Here is an 11,388-nt window from a genome sequence, read left to right as displayed (position 1 = left end):
TGGCCTGCTGTGTTCATCCAGCTCTACACCTATTATCTCAGATTCTCCAGCATCTGCAGTTCCTACTATCTCTGAAACAATGGCCCTTATTGACTGGTTGTTCAAAATGTAACATTGCGTTGACCCTGTAGTTCTATAATTAACTGTTTGTTGACCAATTGTTTTATGACAGATATCCCCTTGAACAATCATGGTCAGTCTGGCTGCCTCTTAATCAGTTACATTTCAATTTCCACGAGATCAGCTCCTTCCACCATTTAAGTAAAATTGAAGTCAAAACATATATTCACGCTCAAGAGTGCGAATTCTTGATTATGAAATATGTATATATTCTCAATTCTCTAACATTATTTGTGTTGCAGAGTTGAGTATGATGTACCTTTCATCTTGAGAATTATACCTTTGGACCATATAGTTTCACTGCTTTGGGCCATAACCCTCTTTTCCTTCAGCTATTGTATGCAATCTGAAAATAGTGACACTTGCTTTAATATCAAGCTTAAAAATGGGTTTGAATCACCAATTTCCCCAAAAAATTAATGTGATTTCTCATCCATCGTGGGTTCCTCTTTCTCATCAACATTTTTTGTGTAAGTTGCCATTTTATCTTCTGTTGCTCTGTATCTGTTTCCTACTTCTGCACATCTTTTGGAAGTGATGGATTGCAAATGAACGAATGCTCTAATAACTAGACACTGTTTATGTTTGTGACATTCCGATAGTGCTGATACTGACTCTCAGTTTCTGCTACTTGATATATTCTCTATGTCATTTTCTCACATGTGCCTTTATTGAATTTGTGTCTTACAACCTGAATGGATTCTGTGGCCCCATGGTTCTTTCTGATTTCTGCTTCCAGCACCAAGAGATTGGCTTTTTCCAAAGTCAAGTCTTCTTTTGACTGTTATAAACCTGAAAAAGAATCATTAACAATTTCAGAAACAATTCTTTCTTTTGTAAACTCTGATTTAACAGCTCCATAATCGCATTTCTCCACTCATCTGTGAAGGTCATTAATGGACGTATCTATGGATATCCCTGGATGATAAATCTTCTGTAAAATCTTGTTTTTACAAGAATTTTATTTGTTCAAAGATTAAACTAATTGTTGGAAGCTTGTTGAACTACATCAAATATTTCTGTGCTTTCTTTTATGCGATGGTAAGTTATAGCATCATCAGCTACAGTTGCAATTGAATACAAAAGTGCATTGAATTGTTAATCTTCTGATTTAATGACTCATGTAGAAGCAACTCTTTATTCTGAGAACCTTTTCCTCCAAGACCTTCAATTCTGTGTTCTATATGATATTTCAGTCAATATTATTTCTGCGGCTATTTCTTCCTAATAAGATTATTTATTTTCTCCTTTTAAATGGTCTGCAGTACAAGAATGGAACTTCATTTTCCTTGTTTTAAAGTCTTTTAATTCTGCAACATTCCTATACTCTTTTCCTGTATTACTGTTTTTGAGGGTCTTCCAACACAGTGTGATAAAAAAAAAGACAGTTCCCACCTTCTGCAGCTAAATTCCTGCATGCTACAAATAATCCAGATAATTCCTAAATTTTGCAGCCTAATAAACAATCCCGATCTCTTTAACTGCTTTACTAAACATATCTTACTTCTTGTAGTTTTATAGTAAATCCCACTGTCTTTGCAGCTTTCCATAGATGATTCACAATGTCTGCAGCATTGCTAATAATCACCATTGCTTTGCAGTTTTGGTAAAGATTGCTATTCTCTTTAATTAATGAATCAAACTGTCTGCAGCCTTAACAAATCCTTCCCACCTTTACTGTGGTTTCAATTTTGCAACTCTCGCTCTCACTGTGACCTCAAAAGCATCTTTACTTTCTACTTCTGTTTGACTCTGCCTGTTTAGATTTCTAACCTGTCTGTTTATCACTTTAAATCTGGCTCCATGATGTTCCTCATATTGTGACTTCATTTTAAAATCATTTCTTTTTGTTCTTGTTTCATTTACTATAGCTGTGCATCTTGGTGCTTGCTCGCTGTGGCACTAATGCTCACACCAAGTTACAAGTACTTTGCTTACTTATAGCTTTCACAGCCTGTAAATGTGCATATTTTTCAAAGTTTTCCCTTTGGACACCAAAATTTTAACCTTACTCACAGAGCCTAGATGTCCATTTGCCCTCTGACTAAATATCAACTTGGCACTATTCCTACAAGTCCTTCTGCACCTGATGCAATCTAAATGCTAGTCATGTCTCCAGTTCCAGCTTCATAAAACCTCTAGCTCACACTTGCTTGACTTACCAGGTCTGAAATGCTTTTATTATTAACTACAGATTTTGCCTTGTTGAATCTTGCCTCTAGTAGCTTTTCCACTCTCTATTGCTGGACTGTTGAGCTCCTTCAACTGCTGACTACCTGCATGAGTCATTCTCTTAAAAGCTGTGTCTGGACCATTCTTCTGAGTTCACAGGAACTCCCAGTGCAATCTACCCTTTTGCAAGTAAATTGAATTCCAGTCTGCTCTCTTGCTCACTATGGTGTAAAACGAAATGATGCCTATCTCTGGCACCGTGTTATATGATGAATCTTCACTGCTGTCCATCATATCATATCACTGAGCTGGACTCTTGGTCACCTTAAGGTAGATTTGCTGCAACTATCCTGCTTTTAGTTTACAAGGTATAGGCCTGTTTTGTCAAGTGTGGAAGCGCAAAACCGCTAAGCAATTGAATGAGAAGAGGCTTTTACTTTAAACAAGATATAGTTTATTGCATGTTAGGAATCAGATACAAGTTACATTATTATGAGAGACATTATTACTAAGATTACAGGGAGACAGCATCTGTAGAGAGAGAAAAACTATATTAATGTCTTGAGTCAGTGTGACTGTTCTTCAGAGATGAGAACCATAGGTATTTCACCAAGAGAACGATGTGCAAAAGACAGACAATGATAAGAACCTGTGTATTCATGAGGCTTGTCCATTTAGTTGTTGAGCTTAGAGATTTTCTACTCCTCTCATTGTCCACACCCACAACTCCATCCCCCTGACATGGCCCTAGTCTCACTTTGACCTGCATCCCTGGTAGCTCCAAGTAAGGTTTTGTATATGAGGCCAAATAACAGTAATGGACCCTCCCCATCAATTTCCATCTTTCCCCAATTACCGTTGGCCCTCTCAACATCACTGTCTGCTTTCCATGTGTAACCCTTGAACCTCTCTCCGTACCTTGAACACTGCTAATTGTAGAAGTGGATATGTAATGTCTCTCCACCGCGAGCCTATACTGTCTCTGTCAACATTCTTCCTCTGATCCTAGAATCCCCCATGTCATCCTTAGAGTCTCCATTAGATCCTTTGAGATCTTTGAATATTGTTACCTCCAACTGAATTTGCCTCCCTGCCCAATCAGGTTCCCTGCTGCTACTGCGAATGTTCCCTTTGCCAGCCAGCCCTCTGAGTTCGACACACAGGACTTAACTTTGGGCACTACACTTTAGATGACTCATTCAATTTTCTTCATTGCCTGCCTCCACTATCCCCAGCCACAGACATGATGCTTGGCCTTTTCCAATTTACATATGGCTGGACACGACATGTTGTTCTCCCTTGAAGCCCACTTCCTGTACTCCATTGCCCCATCCAATTCCTTGGACCCTCAACTATCCTTGCCACTCCCATTCCTTCATCCAAGCTGCCAATCTCCTGCCACACCCCCATGTGCCACAGAGTTCAACAAAGTCAGCTGCTCATTTCTGACACAATGTACAAAGCTCATTGATGCACATTCTCTTGAAAATAATTGAACCTGATGCTATCGCATTTCCGTTAATCTTAAAGGTAGGACTTAATCCCACAACACATGGATTGGACCTAAGCTCTGCAGTCATGCCATATTGGTGAACAATTGAACAACCTACTGGAGGAAGAAGCTCCAAAAATATCCCCATCCTCAATGATGAAAGAGCCCAGTACATCAAAAGATAAGGCTGAAGCATTCGCAGCAATCTTCAGCTAGAAGTGCCAATCTGATGATCCATCTCGACCTCCTCCAGTGGTCACCAGCATCACAGATGCTAGTCTTCAGCCAATTCAATTCTCTCCACATGATATCAAGAAACAGTTGGAGGCACTGGATACTGCAAAGACTGTAGGCCCTGACAACATTCCAGCAACAGTACTGAAGATTTGTGCTCCTGAACTTGCCACACCCATAGCCATGCTGTTCCATCACAGCCACAACATTAGCATTAATCCAACAATGTGGAAAATTGTCCAGGTATGTCCTGTAAATAAAAAGCAGGACAAATTCTACCCTGCCAGTGACTGCCCCATCAGTCTACTTTCGATTGTCAATAAAGTAATGGAAGGTAAGACCTGATCAGCAAAAACCTGCTCAGTGACGCCCAGTTTGTGTTCCATGTGGACCATTCAGCTCCTGAACTCATTACAGCCTCAGTTCAAACATGGACAAGAGAGCTGAATTCTAGAGGTCAGATAAGAGTGACAGCTCTTGATATAAAGGCCACATTTGACTGAGTTTGACGTCAAGGACCCCAGCAAAACTGGAATCAATGAGTATCAGGGGATAAAATCTCTACTGATTGGTGTTATACCTGGCTCATAGGAAGATGGTTGTGGATGTTGGAGGTAAGTCATCTCACACCAAGGACATCTCTATAGAAATTCCTCAGGGTAGTGTCCTAGGCCCAATCTTCTTCTGTTGCTTCATCAATGACCTTCCCACCATCATAAGGTCAGAAGTGGGGATGTTCACTGATGGTTGCGCAACATTCAGCACCATTCATAACTCCTCAGATACTGAAGCAATCCATGTACAAATGCAAAAAAATCTGGACAATATCCAGGGTTGGGCTGACAAACAAAATAACATTTGTGCCACACAAATGCCAGCAATGACCATTTCCAATAAGAGACAATCTAACCACTGTCTCTTGACATTCAATGATGCTAGCATCACTGAATTCCCTACTATCAACATTCTGGGAGTTACAATTGACCAGAAAATGAACTGGACTGACCACATAAACACAGTGGCTATGAGAGCAGGCCAGAAACTACGAATACTGCAGTGAGTAACTCACCTCCTGACTCCTCAACGCCTGTCCATCATCTACAAGGCACAAGTCAGGAGTGTGATGGAATACTTTCCACTTGCCTTGATGGGTGTAGCTCGAACAACACAAGAAGTGTGACACTGTCCAGGACAAGGCAGCTTGCTTGCTTGGTACCATATGTGCAAGCATCCATTCCCTTCACTGCTGATGCTCAATAGTAGCAATGTGTACTATCTACTGGATGTGCTGCAGAAACCTCATAAAGATCCTTATACAGCAACTTCCAAACTCACAACTTCCAACTGGAAATTCAAAGGCAGCAGATAAATGGGAACACCACCATCTGTAACTTTCCCTCCAAGACACTCACCATCCTGACTTGGAAAAATATCACCGTTCCTTCACTGTCACTGGTTCAAAATTCTGAAATTCCCTCCATAATGGCATTGTTGGTCCAGCAATAGCATATGGACCACAGCAGTTCAAGAAGACAGCTTACCACCAACTCTTCAAGAGCAATTAGAAATGGGCAATGAATACTGGCCCAGCCATTGATACCCATGTCCCACCAGTAAATATTTAAAAATGAGGCTTCAAGATAAGGGGATGAACCTTATGTTTGTTTTTTGCTAAGTCTAAGTTGTGTCCTGTTTTTGCAGGCTCTTACTGTGAGGCCTAACAAATTTACTTTCTGTATCTAACCAAAATTTGCACATTTATTACCTTTCCCTGCACCTATGACATTGACCAGATTAGATTCCAGCCCTATCTTACTAAACGCCATTCCCAGAACAACTCGCCCCTTAATGGATATGCGCAAAAGACCAACATTCCTTACATCTTGCTACCTTTAAAAAACCATTGTGCACTCAAATGAACACTGGCATTCTGAAGCTGCCCTGCTCACTCAAGCATGGAATCTTAATGTGTCGGAGAAAGGGAAGCTATCACGCTAATTCTCCAACAGAGATTTGGTGATCCTGGTGGACAGGGTGGAGAGAAGACCACGTCACAGTGGACCAGGAAAGGAAACTGCATCAGCAGACCCTGGCAGCCTGGTCTGATGTTGGCACATAGTTCAGTGCCAGGGTGACAAAGAATGACCAGAGTCAATAGAAGATCAGTGACCTTCTCTGCGGCACCATGTTAAGTGTCAAACTCTTTTCTCTACTACCTAACACTCACTCCATCTCTGCACCCACTTCCCAACAAGACTCATGCTCTGCACTCTTACTGTCACCAAAAGCATCTTCTCTCATTCTCTCTCACTGACCTTACCTCCCACACCAACTCTGTATGGACTCTGCGTTATCTCCTCACTACCTTAGGGCACCTCACCACATTCCACCACATGCAACAGCGCTAACAGCTGTGCCACCCACTTTGATCTCACTCAATGCCTTCCTTTCTCTCATTTTAGGAGAAGACTGCTGATAACAGGGCAGAGTGAGACTCTATATAGTGGGGGATGGGGAAGTTAGGGTACATATGATATTCAGCTGCTCACTCCTTGATCAGGAGAGAATCCTAGACCTCGCTGGGGAAGACCGAGGCCACTCCTGTGGGGATGCCAAAACGTCAACGTCCTACCAACTGAGTAAGTACCACTCATCATTTCACTGCACATCTCTCAGTGACCCTGCTGACAGTGCCATTCATTGCACACTGCTTCTAACCACTGGCTGTGACAACTTTTCTCTGTTATCTTGCAGGCACTGCCAATACATCTACCACTTCCATGGTAACTAGATTGGCTCTGCCAGATGCTACCTTCTCAAACTCTGAGGATGAAAACTCTGAGGCCCTTAGAGGAAGCATTGACAAGTCTGCCTCCTGCACCCTGCACTAGCTCAGATTCTGTCACCTCAGATGCTGGATGAAGAGAGTTTGGGAGCACAATCTGGTGAGCACCACACTGTGAGCATTACTCTGCACCTGGTGGAGTAAGAAATGCCCAGATCGCTGGATCATTGAGGCCTGTCACAGACCAGGCACCTTCTCAGCCCCGGGCAGGAGAGGCCCCTGTGGTGTCTGTGTCCAGGACTTCACCCACAGGCACAGGGAGGAACAGCAGCAGCAGACAGGGATGTGGGAGAGAATGGCCCTCATTGCCCAGAAGCTACAGCAGGACAGCGAGTTATATGGCCAAGAGAACACCTATGGTCATTTTGCGACAAACAACTGCATCTCCCAGTCGCGAACCACTTCAACTCCCCCTCCCACTCCTTGGACGATATGTCCACCCTGGGCATCCTTCAGTGCCACAACGATGCCACCCGAAGGTTGCAGGAACAGCACCTCATATTTCGCTTGGGAACCCTGCAGCCCAATGGTATCAATGTGGACTTCACAAGCTTCAAAATCTCCCCTCCTCCTACCGCATCCCAAAACCAACCCAGCTCGTCCCCACCTCCCTAACCTGTCTGTCCATTCTCCCACCTATCCATTCCTCCCACCTCAACTCCCACCCCCACCTCCTACCTACCAGCCTCATCCCCGCCTCCTTGACCAGTCTGTCTTCCCTTGACTGACCAACCCCCACCCTAACTCCCCACGTACACTCACCTTTACTGGATCTATCCCCACCTCCTTGATCTGTCCGTCTCCCCTCTACTTATCTTCTCCTTTATCCATCTATTAGAGCAAACATCTCAAGGTGATGGAGCAGTACCACCTTTGCTGCCTGTGCAAGATCCTGCAAAACCGCTGGGAAGAAAGATGCACCAACACCGGCATCTTCGACCAACATCCCCGGCATCATGGTACTGACCACCCTTGATTGGCTGTGAGGGGTTGGGCGTGTTGTCCGCATGACCGACACGAGACTCCCCAAGCAGCTCTACTCCCAGTTTTGAAATGGCAGGCAAGCTCCAGTTGGGCAGAGGAAGTACTTCAGTGATGCCCCCAAGGTCTCACCGGTGAAGTGCGGCATTCCCACAGACACCTGGGAATCACTGTCCCAAGACCAGCCAAAGTGGAGGAGAAGCATTCAGGAAGGCATCAAGCATCTTAAGACGTGCCACTGGGAAAAGTAGAAGCCAGGCAAAAACAGTGAAAGGAGCATGCTGCCACACCAACGTCCCACCCACCCCTGACCACTACCTGCCCCAAGTGTAACAGAGCCTGCAGTAGCCACATGGTCTGTACAGCCACCTATGGACTCACCCTGAGAGTGGAAGTGAGTCACCCTTGTCCGTGAGGGACCACCAATGATAAAGATGATGATGTATTGCTCAGAAGCTGCAGCTGGGCAATGAGGCATGTGATCATCTGTCTAACTCTATGGACAAGTAGGCAGCTGCCATGGAGACTCAGGTCCAGTCCCCTTTGTGGTCTGCTGGAAAGGTGCACCAACCTGCACTCCATCGCCCCAGTTATTGGTCCTCACGACCAAAGGTGTGGAGACAGAGGAATGGGGAATCTGACAATCTATCTGCCTTCTCCTCACGAGCAGACAGCGGAGGCAGCCAGCCAGAGGAGTAGACAGACACAGCCTCCATTCAGGACACCATAGAGCTGGCTGGACCCTCCAGCTCCACCATTTCTTCCCTCCCCCAACCATTGGAAGTTCATGTCAAGGAGTGTCCACATGACCCTCTGCATATCTAGTCTGTCCAGGTACAAATGCTCCTGGGGTCACATGAGCAAACTTCCAGGACAAGTGGCTTCACTGGTGAGCAGGCTCCCTCCACCCCAGATTCAGAACCAAGAAATACACTGAGACGTAATGGGACGGAGAGGAAGATTAAATCTAATTGAGGCGACTTTGGTGGGACAGATGACAATAGCTTGTAAATGGTTGTGAACTTTTGGATTCAAGTGTCCCCATGTAGCATGGAGATCAATGCTCAGAACCTATTGTATCACACGGAAGCAGTACAGACAATGTGTGTTCATGACACCTACGGCCCTCCTTGTACAACATTCCAAATGTTTCATGGCTTTCTGCTCAAAAGTGTAGCTGCCAGGGGTTGTACGACTGTGTCTCTGACACAGAAGTGCAATGCACAAAGACGGCCAATGCATTAACATGTTCATAGAGCATGAGCACTGCAGTCTGTGTTGAATGTACAGTGTATGGGTCTGTGCTCTTTCCCTTTAAAAGCTCTAACACTCGTGAGACTTATGGCCCCCTCTCTCAAAGGTCAAGTCACTTACACCACCCACTCCAAGTTTGGGCACAGCCATTTTCTTCACAATCGTGCACTTTCAATTTCTAGCATGATGGAAGGTGATAGTGAACACTCCTTGGGCAATGATTTCCAGCCTCCACCTGAACATGTTGGTGAACATCTATATTCTTTTCCTAGTCAGTTATACTGTATACCTGACCATGGTATACACGTCTTCCCAGCCATTCTTTTCTGTATTCCTCAATATTCACCCTTAAGTGGGAGGCAATGGTCTAGTGGTATTATTGCTGGACTGTTAATCTAGAGACCCAGATAACATTCTGGGGACACAGGTTCGAATCCTGCCACAGCAGATGGTAGAATTTGAATTCAATAAATTTCTGGAATTACGAGTCTAATAATGACCATGAACCCATTGTCGATTGTTGGAAAAACCCATCTGGTTCACTAATGTCCTTTAGGGAAGGAAACTGCCATCCTTACCTGGTTTGGCCTACATGTGACTCCAGACCCACAGCAAGGTGGTTGACTCTGAACTGCCCTCTGGGCAATTAGGGATGGGCAATAAATGCTGCCTGGCCAGCAACACCCTCATCCCATGAATGAAAAAATTTGCAGATACTGTTGCACCCCTCCACAATTGTAACCTACCCTTCCCCTGAAGCTGTAGCCTCCAGTACCAAAAATTGACATGCCAAGTCTCTTCCCTCCGCAATGACTATCATTAACCCCACCGCATAACCTTTCCCTTAAGTTTCAAGGTGGACCTGATAGACTGAACAAGGCCCATCCCCTGCAGTGACCAAACTGGATAAGCCCGGATGAGATGTGCCCTGATTCTTAACTGCTGGTTTGTCATTTCGCCACTATAATAGCCCTTGGCTGCTCTGGATCGATTGTGATGCACTCCCTGAACTGCACATTGGATTACCTGGTCAAAATCAGCCAAGGGGAAGCCTAGGTGTGGCCAATCCACTGGACTAGTATGGAAGGCTGCCTTTGCTTTATTCTGCCTGGGTCCCCTGACTTCTAGGTGCCCCCATGGATTTCAGCAATGATTACTCACCCCACTAAGGCCTTGAGGCAGCTCACTCCACATGTAGTGTGTTTGTCATGTAAGCTGCAGTTTGGTCATATGTAATATGGACGTAGTTCAGAGTAAGCAGCAAGTTGAATCCAGTAGGTACCCACTCTGGCTTCCTTGCAAAGCTTTCTTGATGTCTAGCTTGTTTGGTGACTTTGGTAAGATAGGAAGCTGGAGATATATTACTCAGTGTTTGTTAAATGAGGAAAGACAGCAGAGAACTGCAGCACAGAGGGATTTGGGTCTCGTGCATGAATCACAAGAAGTTAGTTCGGGGTAATAGGGAAGGCAAATGGAATGTTGCCCTTTATTGCAAAAGGAGCAAATTATAAAAATAGTGAGACCTCGCTAAAACTAGACAAGACACTAATCAGGCCACACCTGAAGACGGTGAATACTTTTGGTCCCATTATTGAGGCGATGATACATTGACATTTAAAACAGCCCAGAGATGGTTCATTAGGTTCACTAAAATACTGGGTATGAGGCATTTTCTTATGAAAAGAGCTTGAGTACATTGGGCTTGCACTCATTGGAGTTCAGAAGAATGAGAAGAGATCTTATTGAAACAAAAGATTATTTGAGGACATGACAGGGTAAACTTGATGTGGAGGTGCCAGTGCTGGACAAAGGTGGACAAAGTCAGAAATCACAAGATACTAGGTTATAGTCCAACAGATTTATTTGAAATCACAAGCTTTCAGACCACTGCCCCTTCGTCAGGTGACTTCACCTGACGAAGGGGCAACATTCCAAAAGCTTGTGATTTCAAATAAACCTGTTGGACTATAACCTGGTATTGTCTGACTGCTGACCTTGACAGGGTAAATGCAGAGAGGCTGTTTCCACATGTGGGAGAATCTAAGATAAGAAGTTGTAATCTCAGGGGTCGGCCATTTAAGAGAAAGGTGAGGAGGAATTTCTTTTCTCAGAGGGTAGTGAACCTGTGGAATTCTTTACCAAACAGGGCTGTAGAAGTTAGGTTGTTAAATATTTTCAAGGCTGAGATAAATGGATTTCTAATTAGTAAGGAATTCACGGGAGCAGGGCAAAGGCAGGAAAGTGGAATTGAGGATTATCAGTCTTATTGAATGGCGGAGAAGAATTGATG

At 44.2% G+C, this 11,388-nt stretch overlaps 1 protein-coding gene across 1 annotated transcript in view; it reads left to right on the top strand.

Moving 5' to 3' along the window:
- Positions 1 to 4,613: 4,613 nt before the first annotated feature.
- The window catches only part of LOC109932321 (serine/threonine-protein kinase VRK1-like), a 105,954-nt gene continuing 99,179 nt past the window's right edge, over positions 4,614 to 11,388 (top strand). Inside the window, exons 1-2 of the mRNA XM_048600988.1 lie at positions 4,614 to 4,632; positions 6,773 to 6,801. Coding sequence (XP_048456945.1) covers positions 4,614 to 4,632; positions 6,773 to 6,801 — 48 coding nt within the window. The remainder of the gene's footprint in view (positions 4,633 to 6,772; positions 6,802 to 11,388) is intronic.

Source organism: Rhincodon typus, chromosome 9, assembly GCF_021869965.1.
Source record: "Rhincodon typus isolate 14 chromosome 9, sRhiTyp1.1, whole genome shotgun sequence".
NCBI lineage: Eukaryota > Metazoa > Chordata > Chondrichthyes > Orectolobiformes > Rhincodontidae > Rhincodon > Rhincodon typus.
Note: the sequence above shows the minus strand (reverse complement) of the source record. Positions and strands in the feature narration are given on the sequence as shown.